Raw genomic sequence first — 26,421 nt, 5'->3', positions numbered from 1 at the left:
GGTATCATCATCTCCATTTAGCAGGTAAAACAACTGAGACTTACAGAGATAAACAACATGTTCAAGGTTACACAGCTGATTAAAACTCAACTTATGTCTCACTGTAAGTGCGATTACATTGTTTTTTAAGTGATTAAGTTGAGGTAATGTATTTCTTCCCCATATTGTTTTAAATAACAGCTTTATTGAGATATAATTCACATAGTATAAAATTCACCCCTTTAAAGGATAAGATCCAGTGGTTTTTAGTATATCCATAAGTTATGTGTTGATCACCAATATTTAACTCAGATATTTTTATCACCCGAAAAAGAAACCCAATATTCATTAGCAGTCACTCTCCATTTCTTCTCTCCCCAGCCCTTGGAAATCACTAATCTACCTTCTGTCCCTGTGGACATTTTCTATAAATGGAATGATACAATACACAGCCTTTTGTTCCAGCCTTCTTTGACTTAGCATATTCAAGGTTTGTTCATATTGCAGCATGTATCAACTTCACTTCTTTTGAAGACTGAATAATATTCCGCTATATGGCTGTACCTCATATTGTTCATCTATTCATTGTTGATGGACATTTGGGTTGTTTCCACTTCTTGGCTGTTGCAAATAATTCTGCCATAAGCATTCATGAACAAGTTTTTGTGTGGACACATGTTGTCATTTCTCTTGACTAAATACGTAGATGTGAAATTTCTGGGTAACACAGCAACTCCACATTTAACATTTTGAGGAACTGACAAAGTGTTTACTAGAGCAGCTGCAGTATTTTACATTCCCCCCATGAGTACATGCGGGTTGTAATTTTTCCACAACCTCACAATAACTTATTATCCATCTTTACTATTATAACCATCTTAGTGGGTATGGAGTGATACCTCATTGTAGTTTTGATTTGTGTTTCCCAAAATAATAATGATGTTGAACATCTTTTCATGTGCTTACTGACTATTTGAGTATCTTCTTTGAAGAAATGTCTCTTCAAGTCCTTGTCCCACTTTTTAATTAGGTTATTGTCTTTTTATTGTTGAACTGTAAAAATTTTTTAATATCATTTAGATACAAGTTCCTTATCAAATACAGGACTTGGAAATATTGTCTCCTGTTCTGCAAGGGTTTTCTCATTTCACTTTCTCGATAGTATCCTTGGAAGTGTCAAAGTTTTAAATTTTTATTAAGTCCAATTTATCTGCTTTTTCTTTTGTCTATTGTGCTTTTTTGTCATATCTAAATCCCATGTTTTAAAAAATTGCTGTTGCTACTATTGTTTTCCTCTTGTCTTATGCCCATTCCCTTCTTGTTTCCCAGACATCAGGTCTCTCACCACGATTTTGGTTACCAGAGCTATAACTCCCAGGGTTGCAAGTGGTAGGAATCAACTTGAGCTAGGCTAAGCCAAAAAAAAGAGGAAACTTTCTTATAAGAATCTCAGGAATGAATTTTAGAAACAAGTCAGAAAAACACAGGCCTAAAAAATGAGCCAGGAACCACAAAATCATGGCGCCAGGAGCCCAGGGAGTGCTCTCTCCTGGCCTTTCAATGCTGCCTCTCTCTCTGTCCCCACAGACCAGCTGGTTTAACTGCTGTAGAATTTTTGGCCAATTATGGCCTCCCATAGTCCAGAGTTTACATATAACAGTTCAACTCACATAGAGATGGACTCCCCTTCTCTTTGTCAATCCAACTCCCCAGGAGAGAGAATCTGGGCTAAGATTTTGGATCACTGAATAAGGGGTAAGTGGAAGTAAGGAGAGCTCACAGCATAGATGTGGCTGCCAGGGTCGTGGGCTGAGGGAGCAGCTCTCACAGAAGCGGGGATTGCTGGACTCCAAAAAAGCCACCACAGAAGTTACTGAGTGATTGAGCCAACACCCCCATCGTAAATAAACAACCCCAGCTGCAGTCCCAAGAAGAGTCTTTGCAGTGGGGAACCAACCAGTAGACCTGGAGGGCATAGTTTTGAATAGATTCCAAAACCAGAACTAAGCTGTGTGAAGCTCTGAGGGCCCCTCTCTCACTTTACCGTAATTCTTTGGCGCTAAACTGTACATCCTGTTTGATCACTAAGCAAATGCTGATTCTATGTGCTTGAACAAGCAGTGCCTCTTTCTGCCACTTTTTGAATGTTATGGAAGCAATAATAAGCCATGCTCATTTTTGCAAAACACCATTTTCTTAACATGGGTGATTTAGGGGCAAAGTAATCCTTATGTTTCTAAGTCATTGACATTTAAATTAATTCGTTAAGTTTTAGGAGTTTTTTAAAAGCACTATTTGGTGCTCAGAAAGCCTTTTAAAAGGTTGAAAAAAACTTTTTTCCCTCATTTATTTTTAGTTAAATATATAAAATGCCTTCAGAGTCAGTTAAAACCTCCTCTCCCCACCTCCACACCTCACATAGAGTGGCCACAGATGATTTTATAGTTTGAATGCTAAAGAGAAAGAGGTGATCCTATGGTTTCAAGCCAACATGAATGGTAAAATGAGTGTCAGGAACAAAAATAGGAAAGATTTGGAACCAGGAGAGAAGGTTGAAAATTTATGATCACAATTTCTATATACACAGATATTTCACTTTCTCTCCTTCTCTATAAGCAACCGTTGCTACCGATAGCAGAAAACATTTCATCTTGCCACTTATGTGTTTCAGGGTAGTCTCCTCTGGGTAATTCAGGGTTCCCTACCCTCCCTCCTCTCTGAGGGTTGGTCTCAGTTCTCAGGGAGGGTTTGTGTATCACCCTGACATTGACAGTTCTTGGCTTTTGTGGATGAGCCTCTGTGCTCAGCCTTCAGCGCCCCAACCCTGGAGTGTCACAGCTGGGGTAGTTCATGGGCTTGTTTCAGCACAGCAGTCTGCACAGTCCCTGCGGCCCTGCTGCTCACCTCCACCCTGGAGGACCCTGTGGACCCTCCAGCTCTAGCTGGACACCCACTGGTTCCCATCTGCACTGCCACCCTTTGCACTTCACCCCTCACTTATCACACCTTCTCTCTTTAATCCCCTACTTTCATCTTTAAATTATCATAGAATTTAACTCCAACCTTTAGCACAAATGGTAAATTTTTGATCATCTAAATCTCCACTATACCCACATTTGCGTCTTTTCTTTTCCTGGCTTCTTCTGGGGTCATAACCCTGAAGAGAAGACCACAAAGATGCTAACGAAAGAGGTCTGTAACTTTGGGGAAAGGTCATAAAGTGAGCAAAATCTAAAGAATATTTTTCTTCCAGAAGAAAGTGAATAAATTTTTGACGGGGTGGAGGGAGTAAACTGGAACACAGTTTAAATGTACTGTGAGAAAGAAAAAAAAAAAATGTTACAAAGCATTAAGCAGAAAAATCCCTATAAAGTTGTAATGTGCCCATCTCTATTTATATAGCTATCTTCCCACATGGGATGAACACCAAAATGTTAATAGTGATTATATGGTTATTTCTGAGTGGTGAGCTTATAAATGATTTATAATTTCTTCTTAGTGCCTCTCTGAATTTTCCACATTTCCTAGATGAGCTTGTGGAAGCAACAGTAAGGCATGGTGGTTAAGAGCCACAAAGTTTGCACCATCTGGAGTCAGATGGCCTGAGTTTGAATCCTGGCTCAACCATTCTGTACAAACGTTCCAGTGGGACACAGCTTCACGCTCTGCACCACACTCTCCCCATCTATAAGATGAGAATTACACGGGACTTGCACCTAAGGGTGGCATTGGGGGCTAAATGAGTAAACGCACATGAAGGACTTAGAACTGTGCTTGGTATATAGTAAGTACTCAAAGGGGTTATGATTACGTATTCTTTTGGAAATAGGGAAGAAATGTATTGAAAATCTGCTGTAGAATTCCTGAAATTAAACCTACCACAAAGCAAAGAAGCCTGAGTAAACTGAATAATTACATGCCAATCTACATTTTGTGTAAATATAAATTCTCAAATCTTGGGTATCTTATGAGAAGATTCACTTTAAAGAAAGATTTCATAGTTTTCTATTGCTATGTAATAAATTGCCACACGTTTATCAGCTTGAAAGTCCACAAATTAATTATCTCACAGTTTCTACATATGAGAAGTCTAGACATAACATAACTGGGTTCTCTGCTCAGAGTTTTATATGATGTAACATATAACAGAAGTGATGTTCAACCATATTCACAGGTTCTGCCCTCACTCGGGGGAGGGGACTAAATATGGCCTTTATAGCAGGAGACAGAAGTCTTATAATTCTGCCTACCACACATACAAATGCTTAAAAAAGAAAAACAAAGTCTTCAGACTAAACACCCAGATAATATCACAAAAGCAGATGTATGTGGCTTAGTCCCAAAGTGAGTCACCAGATAGGCATGAATATATAATGGAAATTAATAGATGAAGAGTAAATTGCAGGTTGAATTTTTTTTTTTTTTTTTTTTTGGTTTTGAGGTCTGTTGGTTGGTTTGTTTTATTTTTTGTTTTGTTTTTGGTTTTTTTTTTTTATATTCCAGCTTTTCCTCAGGGACTTCACACTCTGAGAATTTGGAAAGAAAAACAAATCACACCAATACCATACCCTTTGCCGCATAAGCTAGTTGTTTTTTGATGTCAGTATAGAGGACAAATCCCTATCTGAATCTTTCCCTGGACAAAGTCCATCTTTTAAAATATGACTCCCGCAATTTAACAAAATTCAAATGCAAATTAAAACAGATTAGCTTGCCCTTTACTTTATTAAAGCTTAACCTTCAGATTCTTTCAGATAAAAACAAGTACAAGAAAGAATTCTGATTATGATGATACGAAGGGGTTGGTGATTACTTTGTGCAAAACACCAAGTATAAAACTGGGGACATTGTCACAAGCAACCATTTTAGGGCATTGGAAATCAACCAATGGCATACAATGAATTGAGAAATGCTTATTCTTGAAAAACTACTTGAACTTCAGAAAGAATAGTGAGACTCTGTGACCTTCTTGCCTGCAGCTGCTCCATCTACCCTGCCCTCAGCTTGTTAAGTGAGAACAGTAGTTTTATCACTGTGGAACCGGCTGTGAAAACCAGCAGGTCTACTGCTAATGGGACAGACTTGATTCAATTGGGGTTTGCAGATCCATGGCTTTGCTGGGTAAAAGTGATGGACTCAGTTGGGAATTAACAAGGAGAACCTGTAGCTTTGCTAGCTAGAAGTTTTGGCCCCAGATGGGACAATGAAGATCAGCCATAAACTTAATAAGGAGATCCTGGTAATAAGAACATCACAAAAGGGCTAAGAAAAGCCCTCCATATATCCTTCATTGACTGGGAAACTATGCTTGTGTGGGAGAGACCTGAAAGAGCCCAGGAAAAGAGAAAGCCAAGGGAGACTTGAGAACTAGCTGCAACTTTGAATGTATTCACTAACCCACTTGGATACATTCCATAACCCCTAATCTCTAATAGATTGATCAACAGAGAATGAAGTCTTACAAGCTTGAGGTGTTTCAGCCCAAGCTAAGCCCAAATCACTGGGAGACTCTAAGCTATGCATACACAGGAGTGGTCCTAAGAAAGCAAGGTCAAAAAAGTGAGCAGAGACATCAGAGACTGTATGCTTTGGGTGAAACAGATCTGCCGTTGAAGTTCAGGAAAGTTGCTAGAAAAGAAGAGCCAACAACCATCAGAAATATAAAACAAACTCAAGAGTTGCTAAATATATTATCTAAAATATCCTGTGTTCAATTAAAACTTTACTAGACATGCAAAGGAATATGAGAGACCCATACTCAGGGAAAAAAGCATTCAGTAGAAATTGACTCTGAGTAGATTTAGCAGGCAAAGACCTCAAAGTACTATTATGAGTATATCCAAAGAATTAAAGAAAACCATAGTAAAAACAGTTAAAGGAAAATATTATTACAATGTGCAGAAAATAGGGAAAACTTCGATGGAGTCACAAAACTATAATAAAGATCCAAACAGAAATTCTAGACTTGGAAAACAATACTTGAAATGAAAAATTCACTAGCTGGGCTCAACAGAAGATTTAAGCTGAAAGAAGACAGAATCAGTGAGCTTGAAAATAGATCTATAGAAATTATCCAAACCAAAGAACAGAGAAAAATAAAGCTTGAAGAAAAATGAGCAGAGCCTCAGAGACATGTAGTACAATATCCAGTATGCCAACATTTATGAAATGGGAGTTCTAGAAGGAGAGGAAAGAAAAAAAGGGGAAGAAAAAATATTGGAAGAAGTAATGGTCAACATCTTCTCAAAATAGAGAAAAAGTATTAACCTACAAATCCAAGAATCTCAACAAACTCAAACTAGGATAAACCCAAAAAGAAATAAATCTTGACACCTCACAGTCAAACTCCTGAAAGCAAAATGCTAAGTGAAAATCTTGAAAGCAGAAAGAGAAAAATGACCTATCACTTACAGGAAAACAACAATATGATTAATGGCCAAACTCTCATCAGAGCTATGGAGGCCAGAACGTAGTAGAATGACATATTTAAAGCGCTGAGAGAAAAAAAACCTACCAACCAAGAGTTCTAGATCCAGTGAATCTATCACTCAAAAATGAAGGTGAAATAAACACATTCCTTGATAAAATTGAGAGAATTAAGTGCTGATAGACCTGCCATACAAGAAATACTAAAAGAAGTCCTTCACACAGAAAGGAAATAACACTATTCGGTAACTTTCATTCACAGAAGACACACACTAGAAATGGTTAATATGTAGATAAATATAAAATAATATATATGTATAAACACACTTTTCTTCTCTTAATTTCTTTTAAAAATGAAAATTTGCTTAAAGCAATAAGTATTATACATATTGTTGGGTTTATAACATATACAAATATAGAACGTATGACAAAAATTGTCCAAAGGAGAAGTAAGAAAAATGGAACAATATCAGAGCAAAGTTGCCATATTTTACCATGATTAAACCAGCATTAACCTAAAATAAATGTTAATAAGTCAAAGATGTGTATTTTAATCCTTAGTTACCACTGAAAATATAAACTCCAAAATAAGAAATTACTAGAAATGTTGCCATAAAAACTAAAATAATCCAAAAAGTACTCATTTTCTGCAAAAACAGAAATATTTTCTGCTGTAAACAAGGAGAGAAAGGAAAAAAAAGACACACAGAAATAGCTAAAGGCAGATATATACTGAACCATATAAAAACTGACATTATATGTGAATGCATTGTGTATTCCAATCAAAAGACAAGATGATTAGACCACACAAAAAATGCAAGATCTAACTATATTCTGTCTACTAGAGACACACGAGATTCAAAGTTACAAAAAGTTTGAAAATGAAAGGATGAAAAAAGTTACTGTAAGAGAATTGGGATAATTATATTAGTATCAGACAAAATACTTTAAGATATGGAATAATCCTAAAGACAAAGAGGTATCTTTCATAATGACAAAAGGGTCAATATATCCAGAAAGAAACAATTATAAATGTATATGCACTTAATCACAGAGCCCCCAAACACAAGAAACAAAAACCTGACAGAATTGAAAAGAAAAATAGACAATTCAACAATATAGTTGAAAATTTCAATACTCCTCTCTCTGTAATTGATAGAACAACTAGACAAAAAGTAAGGATATGGAAGACTAAACAACACTAATAACTAAATTAACCTAACTAACATGTATGGAACTCTCCATTCAACTACAGCAAAATACATATTATTTTTTACGCATACATGCTACATTGTCTGGGATAGACCATATATTAGGCAATAAATGAAGTATCAATCCACTTTTAAAGACTGAAATCATACAAACATTTTTCCAGTTAAACTAGAAATCAGTAATAGGAAAAATGTGGGAAATACTCAAATCTGTGGAAGTAATACAACACACTTCTTCAAAAAAATATATGGAAAAAAGAAGAAATCACAGGGAAATTTAAAAATAGTTTGGTCCAAATGAGAATGAAAATACAACATAACAAATTTATGAAATATAGCTAAAGCAGTGCTTAGAGGAAAATTTAAAGCTTTAAACATTATATTATAAAGAAAACTCTAAGATCAATAATTTAAGTTTCTACCTCAAGAAGACAGAAAAAGAAGAGTAATTCAAACCCAAAATAATTAGAAGAAAGGAATTAATAAAGATCAGAGTAGGGGGCCAGCCTGGTGGCATAGTGGTTAAGTTTGCATACGCTGCTTCCATGGCCTGGGGTTCGGATCCCATGTGCAGGCCTAGCACTGCTCACCAAGCCACGCTGTGACAGCATCCCACATAAAATAGAGGAAGATTGACACAGATGTTAGCTCAGTGACAATCTTCCTCAAGCAAAAAGAGGAAGATTGGCAACAGATTTTAGCACAGAGCCAATCTTCTTCACAAAAAAATAATAAAGATCAGAGCAGAAATCAAATAAAATCCAAAACAGAAAAACAATAGACAAAATTGATGAAACCAAAATATGGTTCTTTGAAAAGATCAATAAAATGGCAAACCTTTAGCCAGATTGACTATTAAAGAAGAGAAAAACAATAATCAAAATCAAGAATAAAACACCAGGGAACATGACTATAGACCCAAAGAAAATTAAAAGAATTGTAAGGAAATATTGCAAACAATTTTGTGTCAAGAAAATAGAGAATTTTGATAAAATGGACAAATTCCTTTTTTTTAAAGGTTGGCACCTGAGCTAACAACTGTTGTCAATCTTTTTTTTTCTGTGTTTTCTCTCCAAATCCCCCAAGTACATAGTTATATATTTTTAGTTGTGGGTCCTTCTAGTTGTGGCATGTGGGATGCCACCTCAGTGTGGCCTGATGAGCAGTGCTATATCCGCGCTCAGGATCCAAACCAGCAAACCCCTGGGCTGCTGAAGCAGAACGTGAGAACTTAACCACTCAGCCATGGGGGAGCCCCCATAAGACAAATTCTTTTTGGTTTTTTTGAGGAAGATCAGCCCTGAGCTAACTGCTGCCAATCCTCCTCTTTTTGCTGAGGAAGACTGGCCCTGAGCTAACATCCATCCGTGCCCATCTTCCTCTACTTTATATGTGGGACGCCTACCACAGGGTGGCTTGACAAGCGGCGCCATGTCTGCACCCGGGATCCGAACCAGCGAACCCTGGGCCGCTGAAGCGGAACGTGCGCTCTTTAACTGCCGCGCCACTGGGCCAGCCCCAGACAAATTCTTAAGAGAACACAAATATCCAAAAATGACTAAAAAAGAAATGGAAAACCTGAATAAATCTATATCAAGTAAAGAAAATAAATTAATAATTAGAAATTATACTAGTTTCCTAGGGCTGTTGTAAAAAGAAAAATTAGGTGGCTTAAAACAACATAAACTCATTCTCTCACTGTTCTGGAGGCTGGAAGTCTGAAACCACGTGTAAAGCTCTCTCTCAGCTTCTGTGATTGCCAGCAACCCTTCACATTCCTTGGTTTGCAGCTGCATAACTCTGATCCCTGCCTTTATCGTCACATGGCCATCTTCCCTCTGTGTGTCTTTCCATGACTTTCTCCTTTCCTGTGTGTCGTTGTCTCTTCTTGTAAGAACACTGGTCATATTGGATTAAGGACCCACCTTACTCTAGCATGACCTCATCTTAACTAATTACATCTGCAAAGACCCTATTTCCAAACAGGGTCAAATTCTGAAGTTTCAGGAAGGACCTGAATTTAAGGGGGATACTATTCAACCAGATGCAGAAAAGTTCAAGCCTAGGTGATTTCACCAGCAAATTCTATAAGATACGTAAACTAGAAATAATGTCCATCTAACACAATTTCTTTCATAAAATATAAGAGGAAGGAGCACTTCCCAGTTCATTCCATGTTTTACCTTAATGCCAAATCCAGATAAAGACATCACAAGGAAAGAAAATGACAAACCAATGTCCTTTATGAAGATAGATGCAAAAATCCTTAGCAAAATATTGACAAACTGAATCCAGCAACATATAGAATGAATTGTGCGCTATGACCAAGTGGGGTTTATCCCAGGAATGCACAGTTGTTTTAACATCTGGAAATTAATTAATGGAATACAGCAAATTAGTAGAATAGAGGCCACAACAATTTATCATCCCAATAGAAATAGAAAAATTATTTGACAAAATCCTTCACCTATCCATGTTAAAACCTCTCAACAGATTATAAAAGAAAAGGAAACTCTCTGAACCTGAAAAGGGGGTCTATGACAATCCTGCTGCTAACTTCATCCTCATCACGGAAGACTGAAGGCTTTCCTCCTAAGGCTGGGAACAGGGTAGAGATGTCCACTCACCACTTCTGGTCAACACTGTATTGAAGATTTTATTCAGGTTAATATAAAAAGAAAAATAATAAAAGAGTGCAGATTGGAACAGACAACATGATTCTGAATGTAGGAAATCCTAAGATATTTACCAAAAAATCTACTAGAACCAATAAGCAGGTTTACCAAGGTTGTAGGATTCAAGATTAATATTAAAAAATCAATTACACTTGTTTATATGAGCTACAAACATCCAAAATTGAAATTTAAAAAAAATTCCATCCACAATATAATAAAAAATACTTAGGGATAAATTTAACGAAAGAAATGCAATTACTTTATACTGAAAAAAAAAAACTCTGCTGAAAGAAATTAAAGAATGTTTTACAGAAATGGAGAGATGGATGATGCTGATGGATTGGAAGACTCAATAGTGTTAAGACGGCAATACTCCCCGAATAGACTAAGTACAGTTCCCATCAGAACCCCAGCATCCCTTTCATTTGTAGAAACTGGCAAGCTGACCCTAAAATTTGTATGGAAATGCAGAGAAGCCAGAATAGGCAAAAATTTTGAAGAACACTGTTTGAGAACTGACATTACTTATTTCTTATTTCAAATCACACGATTATTAACCCCAAATAGATCGTAGACCTCAAGGTAAGAGCCAAAACTATAAAACTTCCAGAAGAAAATTTTTGTGACTTTGGATTAGGCAAAGATTCTTAGATATGACGTCAAAAGCACTATACAAAATGAAAAAATTAATAAGCTGTACTTTATTAAATTTAAACCCTTTTGCTCTCCAGAAGAAATCATTAGAAAGTGAAAAGACTAGCCACAGACTGGAAGATAATATTAGTAAATCACATAAACTTCAGTATAGCAATGATTATTTTAATTAACATGATTGACAATTTTCACTTCTGAAATCCGATATTTTAACATATGCAGTGTAACACTTAAAAGTGTGGAGATTTCAAAATTCACTAGATCTGCTTTGAATCACCGGCTAGCCAGTGAGCAGTTGAATCACTGCTCATCTGAAAGGCCTTAGATATCTTGCGTAACCTTTCTGAGCCTCAGATTTCTCATCTGTAAGAGGGGAAGTATCCATCTCATGTGGGTGCTGTGAGGATTAACTGAGTATAGTTTGTAAAAACACCTAGCAGAGGGTCAAAACAAAGGAGGTATTCTAGAAAATGTCATTTCATGTTTTCCTAAAGTTTATTAAAGTAGAAGGCAACTATTAAAAAGCTTTTTCAATGAGAAATTGTTTGATGAAATACAATTTATTGTTATTTTCTGATTATAAAAGAATACATGGTTTTCATAGAGATTTTAGAAACTACAGAAGAATATTTTTAAAGAGTAAAATCAACTTTAATTCCCAAACCCAGATGATCACTATTGATATTTTGGTATATCTCCTTTCACAAGTGTCTAGGTATATATTTGTGGAATTTGGGTCTTGTTTTATTATTTCGTTTTATTTTTAAATTTGGATTGTTAAGCAGACAGTCTGAAAGCAAATGTCTTTTTCTTTCAGCCAAACATTTGTAAGAACTTTGGGAGTAGTAAGCTTTTGCTGGCAGGTGAAAACTTTGCAAGTTAGCAAGTAAGTTTGGGGATAAAGACTACTGGACATAGTCTAAGATTTATCTGTCTGTCTATCTATCTATCTATCTGTCTATCTATCTATCATCTATCTAGCTATCTACCTATCTACCCACCTACCTCTCTACCTATCCATCCATTCATCTGTCTATCCTTTCTATTCATCCATCCATCCATCCCCCACCCGCCCACCCATCCATCAATTTTTCTATCCATTCATCCTCTGTCTCTATCCATCTTAGAATTCAAATGAAGAATGAAGGGAAAAATGAATTCGTATTTTTTCTGAAAGAAAATCTGATTGCTTCATTTCTTTAATGATAAGATCTGGCTTTGCCATTTAGGTTTTTACAGAGGACATTTTTCATAAGTTGAATGAACTAAATTTGCAGCTCCAACATTTGACAAAAATATATGTGAGGTATGCATTCAGCTAAAGGACTTTATTTAAAATATTTTATAGCCAAAAGTGTATCAAAAGGGACAATATTTCCACTTTCCAATTCTTTCTGAGTATATTAGGTTTAACAACGTCTCTCTAAGTGAAATAGTAATAGATATAATTAAAAGATAAGTCTCAGAAAAATATTTTTTTATATTTCCCAGAAATTGAGAAAGTGAAAGACTCCACTGAGTAGGTAGCAAATGGTTTTGCAAGTCAGGTGGGGTTTCTAGTTCTTTGCTTTCAACACAGTTGAAGGAGAACATAATAGAGCCATCAGCTGATAGATCATTTGAAATAATTTTCAGTGATAGATCTAAGATTTTTGGCATTTAACTCAGAAGGAGTTAAAGAATTGAGTGACATTGCTATATCAAAAGTCCTTCTGTTCCCATCTACTTATTTTAGTGAACATGTTTTCTCAGAACTTAACCTCTTCAAAAATGAAAAATAAGAACAGAAGTGATGCTGAACCTTGTCTCTTTGCATGAATAAGTAATGTTCTTCAGCAAATGTATGTGCTCATTAAAAAGGCCCAACCTTCTCATTAAGAGGTGCGATCTCAATAAAATTTTACCTTTATTATTTAGAAATTGTTTATCAAGTTAGCAATACATATTGTTTAGACGAATTAGTTTTACTAATAAATAAAATTCTACCCAGAAGAATTTTTTAATACTTGAGTATTATATTCAAAAGAAATTAAAATTTTTATTTAAATTTTATACATATTCTTAGTGTTGAGAAGTGTAACAGTGTGACCAACAAAATATTTTCAACTATAGGGGCCAGCTCCGTGGCCAAGTGGTTAAGTTCGCGCGTTCCGCTGCGGCGGCCCAGGGTTCAGATCCTGGGCACGGACATGGCACCGCTCGTCAGGCCACATTGAGGCAGTGTCCCACATCCCACAACTAGGACCTTCAACTAAGATATACAACTGTGTACCGGGGGGATTGGGAAATAAAGCAGAAGAAAGAAAAAAAAAAAAAGGAAGATTGGCAACAGTTGTTAGCCTAGGCGCCAATCCTTAAAAAAAAAAAAATATTTTCAACTATAGAATATGTTACATTAGGATTAAATTATGTACTGGAAGAAAAATTTAAGGCAATAGACTTTTCATTGAAATATGAATTCAAGAAGAGGAATTACCAACATAAATATCTCACTGTAAAAGAAGAGTTTGATCATATGTTTTTTAAAGTGGATGAGACTGGGTAAAAAATCACTATAGTATTTAGATTCCTTTGGCTACGTATAAATGATTAATGTAATATTTCTATTGTGGTACTTACAATCTGCCTGAAATTATACGCTTTGTGACTATTTAAATTGATATCCCCTAACAAGATTTTAATATCTATTAAAATGTGGAAGGGGTACATAGTTTTTCAAATTTCCTTTAGGGGGCACAGAGCAAAATGTTTGAAAGCCACTGGTCTACACCGTAGACTCTGCAGCATGAAGCCCGTGCTCTGTAGTCTGACCTTCCAGCCTCTTCATGATTTGGCCCCTTCCTACCTCTCTCATTCTTCCTTTCTCATGGACCCTGGGCTCTAGCCTTGGCCAACTCTTCTGTTTCTCACCCAACGTCTTAAAAAATGCTCCTCCTCTCTCCCTAGAAGGCCTTGCCTGACTTTTTCTGTCTGATAAGATTCTCCCACCCATTAAGATTCAGCTCCCCCCAGAAACTGTCACCAAAGGCAGATTAGTTTCATCCTCCTCTCTGTTCCCCAAGCACTAATAGGTCCCTCTATCAGTGCACTTACAGGTTTCTGGGATTGTTTATCCAGTCTTCAATCTTCCCTACTGGTCTGTGACTTCTCTCATTCGCCTTTATATCCTCGAGCTTCTGAGGAGACAATAGGTGCTAATAAGTGGTGTTGAATAAATAATAGGATGGAATGGCTCCTGGTGTCTTTATTTTCATTTCTTTATTATTAATTTTTTATGTATTTCTAAATTAGCCAAGTCAACCCTCCTACATCTCTCAGCACATCGCACTAATTTCCTCTCATTGCCGTTGCTCGAGCTCTGCCCACCATGGAATGCCCTCAGCTCTTGTTCTCACCAGTAATTGCCCAGTACAGTGCCTCTCTCATTGCCAATGTTCTTGGGAAATTTGGCAGTTTGGAACTCCCTGAACGTTTTCCTCATAAGAACAATGTTCCAGGTGGTGGTTAAGTTAGGCCACAGAGTCTAATCTGCCCCAATGCCGTGAAAATACTAGATATCTGCAATAAAGGAAAATTCAGCCGTAGAAAAGTAAAAACGTTGCTGATAATGCGACATGTTTTTCAAGGGTAAGTTTCTGAGCTTAGCTCCTATTTTAAAGAGTGTTCATGGAGAATATGTCTTTGCCTCTCAGCAAGGGAGAGAGGAACTAATATTTGTTGAGTCTCTACTCTGTGCCAGGCCCCATGTGCATTTTATGTGTTGGAGCACTTAATCCTCACAACACTTTTGCCAGGTGTGTCAGACAGCTTTTGCTGTATTAGAAAACACCCCACATTTACACAGCAATCACTTATTAGCTCACAGTTCTGTAAGCTGGCAATTTTTGGCTGGGCGTAACTGGGTGGTTATTCAGCTGGTGTCCCCTGGGCTCACTCCTGCTGCTACACTCTGCTGGTAGATGGTTGAATGACAGGCTGGGTGATCTCGATTGCTTTTTTCACACCTCTGCTAGTTGACAGGCTGTTGGCTGGAGCACCTCAGTTTCCCTTCATGTGGCTTCTCCAGCAGTCTAGTTCAAGCTCGTGACTAAAATGTTCTAAGAGGGCAAAAGAGGAAGCTGCAAGACCTCTTGAGGCCCAGGTCCAGATCAGATGTGCTGTCATTTCGTCTACATTTTACTGATCAAAGCAAGTTACAAGGCCAGATTTGAAGAGTTAGGCAATGGATACCACCTCTTCATGGAAGGAAGTGCAAAAATTTTGTGGGTGTTTCTAATGTACCACATAAGCGAGCATTATAATTCCATTCTGTGACTACCAAAATCTAGGCTCAGAGAGGTTAACCATCCTGCCAAATACATCAGGTCATAAGTAACAGAAGCAGGACTTGAGCCCAAGTCTGTCTGACCCCCAAATTCTACTGTCTACTACACTGTAGCTTCTCATTTCTCTTTCCTCCTTTTCTCTTTCCTTCTCATACCCGCCTCTCCTTGTCCATGTCCAGACTCTGAGAGGAGGAAGCAGAAGAAAAGGGAGAAGGTGCAATATTCGTACCTGGGCCATGTGCTACCATCTCTGGCTCAGTAACCAATATCTTAGAGACACAAGGCTGGCAGTAGGATAATTTTAGGTGATTATTTTTATACCTTTTTTTCTTATTTCCTTTTCTTTTCACCAACGTGAGAAGGCCTGGGATAATGCTTGTTAATTAGAATTACAATTTATAAACCCATATCCTCTACTCCCACCCAACCAGGGAAATCTGAGAACATGGAGGGGAATTGAGGTGAGGAGCTTGAGGAGATGTATTTGACAAACTCATGCTGGTCCAACAGGGATGCAGGGACCCAAATCCAGGTGTGGTGTGACTCCAACAGCTGTGCTCTACACCAGCCTGGAGCCCAGCCCAGAAATAAAGGAGTCATCCTTGATTCTCACTTTTCCTCACACTTCTTCTCATCAACTCATTAATAAATCCTATCAAGACAAACTCTACAATAGATTGCAAATCTATCTCTGTCCCTACTGCCACTCATTACTCTACCCAAGCCACCATCATCTCCCTCCGGGACCAAAATAGTCTCCTGCTTATCTCTATGCTCCCGTCTTTGCCCCCTAAGATTCTTCCTCCCCATGACAGCCAGCATGATATTTTAAAGACATATCAGATAGCAGCAGCCCCCTCCACAAAGCTGTCAACGGCTCCCCACTGCTCTCAGGATGAATCCCTACCCTTTTGGCAGTGAACAGACCCAGGGACCTGGCCTCTGCCTATTCCTGCACCTCATCCCCCATCATTGGATTCCGGCACCTAGTTTTCCTAGTCTCATTGCCATCAAGTGGGTACCAGCTCCCCCTGCCTACAAGGCCATGCCCTGGCTCCTCACACTTCTCCATCCTTTCCATTGTATTAGCCATTTTTATATGTTCTTCGGAGAAAACTTCTCTATCAGCTCTAGCTAAGAAGGCTTATACCCTCTCTGTTCTCATTACCCTCTGTTACTTCACCCTGCTCCTTTTCTTCATAGCACCTAAAATTACTTCTAATTATGTGTTCATTTACTTGTTTCTGGTCACTTTTCCCTAATAGAGTATAATCTCTAAGAGGGAGGAACCATATCAGTTTGCTCTCCGCATATACTCCAAGCTCAGCACAGTGCCTGGCGTCGAGAAGGGACTCAATACATACTGTGTTCAGTTGCAGCTCCCCTGCTTACTAGCTACATACTTGGCTGGGTGCTTAACCTCTCTGAGACTCCATTTGCTCGTCTGTAAAATGAGAGTAATAATTCCTACATCTACAAGTTGTGAAGTTTGAATGAGATGATAATGTATGCAAAAAAACCCTTTGAAAACTGTAGAGCACACTCTAGCCACGTGCTGAATTATTTATTCTCCTACTGAGGGTTAAAAAGGAAGTGTAGTCATGCCGCCCCTGGCTCTGACAACTGCCAGGTGCTTTCAAGGCTTTTCAGTGAAGTGTGGGCTTCAGACAAATGGGAAATCTAATAGACCGCTCTCTGCAGTTGGCTGCAGTTCCAGCCAGCACAGATATGATTATAGTTAGAGTTTCAAGAGTTCTGTTTCATTTCAAAAGGATTCTGTGGGACAGTCTGCAGTCTATCCGAGGTATGTGTCCAGAAGCAGAACTCTGTGGCAGGTGTTTTCATTCAGGCCCATTCTCTTCTTTTCCTGCAATATCGGGAGTGTCTGTTTCTATTATACTCCTTATTTTCAGAGGCCAGGTGAGAAGAGATTTACCATATGTGAGATTTCAAATGGTGACTACTGAGCAAAACGCATAGTTCTCGCCCACTCTTATCACTTCCTAAACGAACAGTAGCTTGGACAAACTCACTTTAGCAGAGCCAGGCTTTTATTAGCAGCCAGAGAATAGTCTGTAATGGGAGGAATTACTCTGCCCATGCATCTCTCCCAGAGAATATATTCTTTAGCCCGTCAAGACAGTGAAACCTCTTATGAGAAACTGTAGCAAAGTCAATTTCTCTATTCCTGCGGCTGCAGGATTCAGGACACACCTCGCTGCAGACCCTAAATTAGCAATCCAACTGGAAGGGGAGTTGAGCCCACTGGAAATGGGCGGAGATGTGCAACGGAACAGGACTCAAATCAAAGCTGAGCCCAACCTGGATGTTTCCACATTTCAAACCCCATTATCTGCTTTTCTGCAGGGTCCTTTTCATATAGCAACTCTTTTCCAGGCAGAGTAACGATAGCGACAAGAATCAATCATCCAATCTGCAGCGGCAGCTGACTTTTTTGGGATCCTTTTTATTTATCTAATGATTTCCAATTTTAGCCAGCAGTACTAAGGAACCATAAAAGTCTTAAGAGCCCTTGATGGGATTCCTCTGAATAAACTTCAGAAGAAAAGCCCATATCCATAAGTACAAAGAAGCAGGTTGGTCTCAAGCAACCCAATTCTCTTTGCATTCATCCTTCCAAGCTATGGATTAAAACAAATACACACATGTGCTGGAGTTGAATTTTTCAGGAAAAGGAAATAGTGTGCAAGGTTTCAATCACTGGGGTCACCCAGAATGGAGCATCCTCAAGAAAAAAGTCCCAAGAAGGGTTCCCTTATGCCCCATGTTCATTCAATATTCCTGCTATGCTGAACCAAATGTGGATTTCCAATTCTTGCATCTCATCAAGCGTATTATGCCATTGATTCTATGAAACTATTAAGGTACCAGTAAGAAAGGAAATTTGACGCTAATTAAATTGTGAACAATACGGAGAAATATACCATGTTCTTTCAGGCCAACAAGTCTTGCTCCTCTCCTAGGAATGCCTTTTCTCCTGCTTGCTCTACCTTAAAGTCTCTTCAAAGTCACATCTCACCTAGCATTTTCCATCCAGTTTATGTAAATTTGGGAACTATACTGTGAGCTCCCTATGGACAGGGATCCTATTCTATACATCTGGGTCCCATCAAAGCCTAGCACCATCTCTTGCCAAGAACAGCTGCTCAGTAACTCTTGGTTGAATGCATGCTTCCTTTGTTAAAGCCAGTCTTGGAAGACTCCTCTGACATGCAGGCAATCTGTATGTAGCATTTGCCTCCGTGAGGAAGAAAAAAGAACAAGTGGCAGAATTTCTCTAGCTACACATCTAGCCTTCCACACGTTTTTTCATGCATGTCTCCATGAAGAGGCAGTCTCATTCTCCACAGGATTAGAAGAGATTTCGCATGAGTGTCTTCTCTCGCTCATCCATCCAGTGAATGTGTGCTGAGCTCACGTACCAAGAGTGGTGCTAGGCCTGGAGTGGAAGAATAAGTCATTGACTTTGCCCTCAAGGAGGATGATGTCTGGGGTGAGGAAGTCAAGCAACATTTAATAACAGTCCTAGGTGATAAGTATGAAGGACTGGGGCAAAGTAGAGGAGAGGGCCCTGAATTCTGATTGGGGAAAGAAGGTGAAGTGTCACTGGAGTTTGAGGATCTTGAACAATTCGGAAGAGCTAAGCAGACAAAGGAGGGGAGGGTAAAACATAGCACACAGAAAAAAATAAAGCCTGTCAGGGTTGGGGGAGGTGGAGATAAAATGAGTTCACTACAGAGTATAGAGCTCTTCTGAGGGGAGTAATATGTGCTTATTTCTGGTCCCTCCAAATCTTTGGTGTCTCAAAGACTGGTCACTTAGGGGAAACTGAGGCAGCACGACAATCCACAGCTGTCCTTGTGTGCTCCTTCATCACTTTATCCGAACAAGAAAATGCCGTCAGGTCTATAGTCACCTCACGGTACTCTCTGACCTTATTCCTTTAGCAGGTATTTATCCCATCCCACGATGTGTCTGGAACTATTCACGGCATATCCTAAATGTTCCTATTACACCTCAATCACTGAAATCACCCAGGCTATTTCTCACTTGCTTCTTTTCTTTGAAGGTGCCTGTTGAAAATGTTCTGAATAAATGAAAACTGCGTTAAGCCAGGTTCTGGAGTAACCACAGTTTTCCACAATTTTTGAGAAGCCATGTAAAATTGTAAGAGCAACAGGCTAGGTCTCAAGCATAAATCTGTAACGGAATCTCCTCTGCTTGGTATCTGTGCCAGATCTCCTAATTTTATTTCCAAAGCCCCACACCCACCATACTTCAAATCCACTCTGGATGCCAAATGCTGCAGCTGGTTGATAAGATGCTGTATGAAGTGATTACTATGCAAGATGGCAACGCAGTCTCCACCACATTCTTCTTTGATCATGAGCTGCATGTTGTGACCATTTGATAAAAACAATTATAAAAATTTATTTAGTTCCACCTAACTCAATAAGTGATTAACAGAGACATAAATCAAAGTGTAAAAGTATATTATAAATGTTGAAAATATTCACATATACTAAATATATTTTATACATTTAAAATAAAAGTAAAATTGGTTTATTTCTGGGTTATTTGAGTGATGTTTATCTTTTTTATTCTGTCCTATACTTTTAAAACTTTCTAAAATGAGATTGAATTGCATTATAATTTTGAAAAGTTATTTTTAAAATAAAACATATAAGAAAATTATTTTTAGACCATAAAGTGCCAATAAGTATCAGCTACTAAATTCATCGCAATGTAATAAAACCCTCAATACATGGATTAGGTTAAAAGTACATCTAATCAACTTTGATCGTTGATGCTGATAAATGCCCCAGCAGTAAGACCGTGGTTATCAGGATCGCACTGTCTCGGATTTGGTGAGCCCAGCTTTATCTGAGGGTGCAGAACAATCAAGCCCCAAACCTCATCAGATGTTGCAGTGTCTAGAAAGATAGAAGTCTCTTGTTCTTAGTTGGCAATCTCACATTTTACAGAAGGTTTCATTTCTTTCTGTCTAGAAATGCCCCATTGTACTATTCACATCTGTTGTCAGCCGCCTTTTCTCAAGAAGTCCTGGTGGGGATTTGGTTTTAATGACACTGCGTGTGTATTTGGGTTCCCAGTCCCTTGAGCTGATGGATAGTAGTGAGCTTGCTGCTGGGCCAGGTACCATGGAACTTCTTCATTTCGATGAGAGCCTTCTTTTGCCTCCTCAGAAACCAACGTCTGCAAATAAGTACCGCTCCTCTTATCTCAAAGAGGCCTAGCAATTTCCTCTCAGAGACCTAATGATCTTTGACCAACCAATCCCTTGTGTGTAGAAGAAAGAGTCCCCTCCCTTTAGAAAAAGGAAGTTTAGGCTTCCCCAGCAGTTCAGGAGACCAAGGCTGGTGATAGAACCTTCTGGGGGTGTCAGCTTGGTAGTTCTAGGCCTTCACACTTACCATATATTAAGGTAGCTGAAGGAATATATTCCTAACTTGATCCAAGTTTCCTTCTAGACACTAATTATATTGGTACAAGCTTTCAAGCAGTGCGCTTTGTAACTGGGAGGTAAAATAATATTTTACAATAGTGTTATGATTTCAAAGCACGTTCAGTTGCACTGTTATCTCATTTAATCATCACAGCAGCCCTATGGGAAAAGTATCATTACATACTTTGCAGTAAGGAAACCAAGGCTTAGAAAGGCTGGGTGGCGAGTCTAAGGTTCAAGGGCAGGACTCAATTCCAGTTCTTCTGACTCCAAACTCTGAGTAATTTCCACCACTTTTCTAAAATTTAAAATCTGCCCCCAGGTTGCAGGCTGAGAACACACAGGAGGGGAATGATCCTATTCATAATAAAGGCGACCACTGCAGAAGGATGGAAAGGGGAGAGGAAAGAAGCCAAAATCTATTGAGCTTCTGCTCTGTGGGGGCTGTTTCCTTGCACTATCTCCTTGACATCTCATCTCTTTCTCCCATGTGATAGACAAAAAACAGAAACAAAGCATGACTCAACTACTTCCCCAATGTCATGTAGCTTACAAGTGGCAAAACTGGACTGAAAACCAGTACTTCTGACCCCCAAACCCATGATCTTCTCATCATGTTTCACACTTCACTACAACTCACAGTGCATTTGTGAAGATGGTAGATTTTAAAAGGCAAATGGCAAATAAAAGTTCCCTGTTCTGCGTGAACTTGCTGACATCTTCTTCTTCTCCCTCGCAGGGTGTGTGCTGGTGGTCTCTGTGATTGAACAGCTTGCCCAGGTTCACAACTCTACGGTCCAGGCCTCCATGGAGAGACTGTGCAGCTACCTGCCTGGTAAATACAGAAAGGGTCACGTGGCTGTGGGTCTGCTTTCTTTCTCACTCATGAGTCATCATGACTGAGTTTATATCCCTCCTACACACGCTCATGAAAGACAATATGATTATATTATTTCTGTGAGTTGAATTCTTATGGGGCTCATAGAAATTAAAACAAACATACAAAAAACCACTCTAGGCAGTTTTTTTATCTGACATTTATTTCCTGTCATGGCATAATGAGATTGCTTAAGACATTTAGGGGACAAAATTTTGAGTGGCCAATTGTTGTTTTATGTGTTACATTTATAATTATTTTCCCACTTGGTAATCATTTCCTTAAATACCAAGAAGGTCAAAATAATGAATAACAAATAATTTTCAAAGATTTATGTTAGTTTGACACCCTATACATACCCAGTTAGGGTTCGGATTAAGGTTAGGGTTAGGTTGGGTTAGCCCTACCAACACAGAGCTATAGGCTGAGAAACAACTAATCTCAAAACCCCAAATGGGAAAACAATCTGGGAACATTCCATTGACTTGAACTAGATCTCAGTAAAATCCCTTACAAATCCCGCAAAAGAGGGAACTGATTGGTGGTTTAAACAAGTTGTATATTTGTTTTTCAAGCTCAGCAGAAAGAAAATATTGATTCTATTTCCCTTATAGAATACTGTTAGGTGAACAGTCACAATGAATTAACTCCTTTTAGAGTTGAATTCTCATTCACTTAATGTTAAGGAACTAATTCATCAAGGATGCCTACATTATTGTTTCTAAGTTAGGTAGTTGGACTAATGGCAATTGTATCTTTGATTTATATGGCATGCTATACCAATAGCACCAAAACATTTCGGATAATTTATTCCATGCAGTCACAATGTGCATTCACAAGCTAATTTTTTTAGAATTCAAAAATAAAGACTAGGAGACACAAACACGTGTGTTCACAAAGTCCCAGATTAACCATTGCTAAGATTTTGATATATTTACATCATATTTCTTTTGTGGAATTAGAACTTGGCAGATAAACTTGAAATACCCTTTGGCATCCCTCTGCCCCCAGTTCCATTCTCCTCCCACCTCCCTGGAGGGAAACACTCGTGCGAACTTGATGGGTATTGTTCTTGCCAAATTTTATACTTTCACATTCACTTGTATGAATCCATAGACAATGTACAGTATTGTTCTTTGGGTGATTTTTTAAATCTTGATAAAACAAAACAAATGTAGAAAACTACACAGGATAAATGTGTAGCTTTAACACCCTTGTAAGCATAGCCCAGGTGAAGAAGGAACAGATAGGTAGCCACTCCAAAAGCCCCAGAGACATGCCTCATCCCATCATAAATTCTCCCTTCCCTCTGAAAGAACAACATTTCGAGTTTTACCATAATCATTTCCTTGCATTGCTTTATAGGTTTATCATCCAATGACCATCCCTAGATGCCGTAGTCTTGCCCGGTTTTAAAATTTTTGATGTGCCTTTTAAGTCTATTTTAATCTACAAGTTTCCTTTCCATCCCTTTCTCTTTTTTTCTCCATCTCTTCCTTTTCCTCATAATTTAACTGTGGAATTTGCCCTGTAGAGTTTCTCATAGTCTGAATCTTACTGATGGCATCCTTGTGGTATAATTCAATATGTTTCTCTGTACTCTGTATTTCCAAAAACTTGGCAGCTGGATCCAGAGGCTTGATCACATTCCAGTTTGAGTGGTGGTGTTTTCTTTCATCAGGAGACCATCATAAGCAGTTTTCTCTTTTTTCTTTTTATGATATTAGCAGCTGTTGATGCTCAATGTCCAGACCTATTAGTTCATAGGAAGTTGCAAAATGGTGCTGTTCTAATCTATCATTTATATTTCATTTAGTAGTTGAAATATACTAGAGACAGTTTCCTCTCATCATCATCATACTTTAGGAACATTTTGCCCAGAGTTCCTATGTTCATACTAGAAAGAAACAGGGTAAATGCTTGATTCTTTTGCTTTTCTTACCAGTTCTCAAATGATTCATTACTTTCTATTATCATCCCAAAGTAGTCAGTTAGTTTTCTTTAAAATATCAAAATAAACTCATAAATTTATACATATTTGATGAGTTTCAGTCTATTTCAGTTATCTTTTTGAAGCTTAAATTGTCTCATCTTTGACCAGTGGGAACTTCTTCGGGTTGGCTCCTGAGTCCTTTTGACATAAGCCTAAGTAACCTTTGATAGCTTTCTCACTAACTGGTATGACAGGGTGTTCCAACCCTGTCTTGTACATTTCTAACCCCAGCCTTGAAATCAGTTATTTCTCTTAGACGCTCTGGTTTCCATTAGTGGGAAATATTATTTTAAGATCACAATCTGGGTGCATAGGAATGCTCGTTGCTCCTGAGTTGGTCATTCTTTCTAGGTCTCTTCAGTGGACAGTGATAGAAAATATACATATATACATTTACGTGTATAATTTTAAGATAAAATAACCAATGCGTTCATACTGAAGCTTCAAATTCAAATCCAAGACTACAGGACTTTTCTCTTAAGCTCTTCTGTCTCACATCTGTGTCTCCTTTCCACACACAAAGTCCTAATTCTCAAGGACAAAGGCATTGATATAATTAAAATATCCCATAATTACTCATCCCATAATTACCTATTCCTCAATACACATATAACAGCCTCAGAATGTCAATCCTAATACTACTACCATCAATATATCTTATAATCAGTGAAAGCAGTTAAAATTGTTTTTTGGATATGCTCTTCCTATTTCTCCACCCTTTTGAATCATTAAACTGTAGTATCTGAGCATATAGCCATACGTGCAATACCCACTCCCTTTTCCCTTCATTTAGTCTTAGTCCCATCCGCAACTACATTGGTGTTCACCACCAGCCCTTAGGCAGATGTCTATCTAGTCAAGTTGTTGTCTAAAGTTCATTCCTCAGGAAGGGCTCATGGGAACAATATTCCCTGAATTCTTTCCTGTTGATAACAAGGTGACTGTGCCCTTTATACTTGAAAGTCAGTGTTCTTCTGAATATAAAAATCCTTGGCCCACAATTTCTTTCCCTAAGTATCTTAAATATGTTATTTAAAAGTCTAATGAAAATCTAATTTTCTTTTTCTTATAAATCACTTGCTGTTTTTGCCTAGAAGTTCAAAGGATTTTATCTCGTTCTTCTATAAAATGTAGTCATCTAACTAGAATATGTCTTGGTGTTAGTCATTGTGTGTTGATGTTCTCAGGCTTGCAGTGTGCTCTCTCAATATGTGGTTTCAAATACATTTTTTATAATTTCAGGGAAGTTTTTAGTATTTATTCAGTTGCCTTGATTTGGTGCTCTGCTTCAGGGATTTCTATTATCCATATTTTGAATCTTCTTTGCCTCTCTTTGATATTTTGCCTGTCTCTTGAATACTTTTTATCTCTTCATTTATTTTTTATCTTGAAAGTTTTGCTTTTTCACCTTCTGTTTCTCTTAAGATACCAGCTATTGCATTCACTCCTTCTTGTGTTCATTCTTGTTTATACTTCATTTCTTTTATAATCTTGTGTTCTTTCCTGAGTTCTTTTGTTCTGTGTCTGAATTTTTCTAATTCTGATTTCTGTTATTCTTTCATGTCTTATGTCATTTTATTAATGCTTCTTAGCTCATTTTGAAATACTCTGTTATGTTTTAATCCTTTTTTTGGCATGACTTTCTGGCATGCTTTTGCTATCTGTAGGGATGTGATTCTGTTCCATATGCTTTTTTTTCCCTTATAATAACTTTGTATGGAGTTGACCTAGATACATTTCTGTTGCTCATTTTTATGTGAAATTAGTTTTCCGAAACTCTTAGAAAGAGAATTGGTTCAGAGTAGCTTTTCTAAATGCACAGAACTCCTTCTTTCATTGTTTTTGTATAGTATCAAACACACACGCGCGCGCGCACGCACACACACACAGCAGCTTGCTAATCGTCTCTGCTCCCCCACCCACTTCTATCTAGATTTTCTCTTTACTTTGCTTCTATCTAGCTCAATTTGACTCCAAATTCAGCAGTTTCTCCTCAATATGGGCCCTGTCCTAGAAGGGAGCTCTGGTAGGTCACTTTCTAGAATTTGTAGATGCCTGACCACTCTAGCCCCTTAGTCCTTCTACTCTTGAGCCCTTTGCATTCATCTGCTATTACAATGGGCAAAACCCCTCCCAGTCTCAGCTGCTCTTCTTTAATTGGCCCACCATGCTTTCTAGTCAATACCTATGGGCTATTTGGGGATTCTCCTGTTCTCAGGGATATATGACATCCTATTGCTTCCCTTTCTTTCTCCCACACAGATGTTAATAAACCACAAGTCTTGTGGCTATGAGTGGTTCATCCTTGCCTAATTGTATTTTGGGGTTCTTAGAGATACTTAGTTTTGTTGTAACTATTGTCCATGGGTTTTTAGTTTTCCTATCCAGGAGGGGTTTTTTTCCCCCTCCTTGGTAGAGATTCAAAGAAATTCCAAAACTCAGCTTCCTCTACCATCACCTTTCCAGAATCCCTCTTGTAGGGACTTTAATGTCAATGTCTACATACGTATTGCTCTGCAACTTCTGTTTTTCTCTCTCTGTTTTGTTTTTGAGATCTATACACGTTAAGACATATAGACCTAGGTCAAGCTTCTTAATTACTCTATAGTTCTTCACCATATAAATGTGCCATATTTTATTTATCCATCCCCCTATTATTGGACATTCGCAACCTATTATAAACTTTACTTTATACTTTCAAATCTCTGAATTAGAGAAAAAAGAAGAAAATATTATTACCTTTTCATAAAAAGGAAAAAACTTTAAAAGTCATAATTATCATTAAGACCTGTT

The 26,421-nt window shown here is 38.0% G+C and overlaps 1 protein-coding gene across 1 annotated transcript in view; it reads left to right on the top strand.

Annotated features, from left to right (window-relative positions):
* The window catches only part of AOAH (acyloxyacyl hydrolase), a 180,808-nt gene that overhangs the window by 5,193 nt on the left and 149,194 nt on the right, over positions 1-26,421 (top strand). The window contains exon 2 of the mRNA XM_001501241.5: positions 21,498-21,593. Within this exon, the coding sequence (XP_001501291.1) occupies positions 21,498-21,593 (96 nt within the window). The remainder of the gene's footprint in view (positions 1-21,497; positions 21,594-26,421) is intronic.

Source organism: Equus caballus, chromosome 4 (genome assembly GCF_041296265.1).
Source record: "Equus caballus isolate H_3958 breed thoroughbred chromosome 4, TB-T2T, whole genome shotgun sequence".
Taxonomy (NCBI): domain Eukaryota; kingdom Metazoa; phylum Chordata; class Mammalia; order Perissodactyla; family Equidae; genus Equus; species Equus caballus.
Note: the sequence above shows the minus strand (reverse complement) of the source record. Positions and strands in the feature narration are given on the sequence as shown.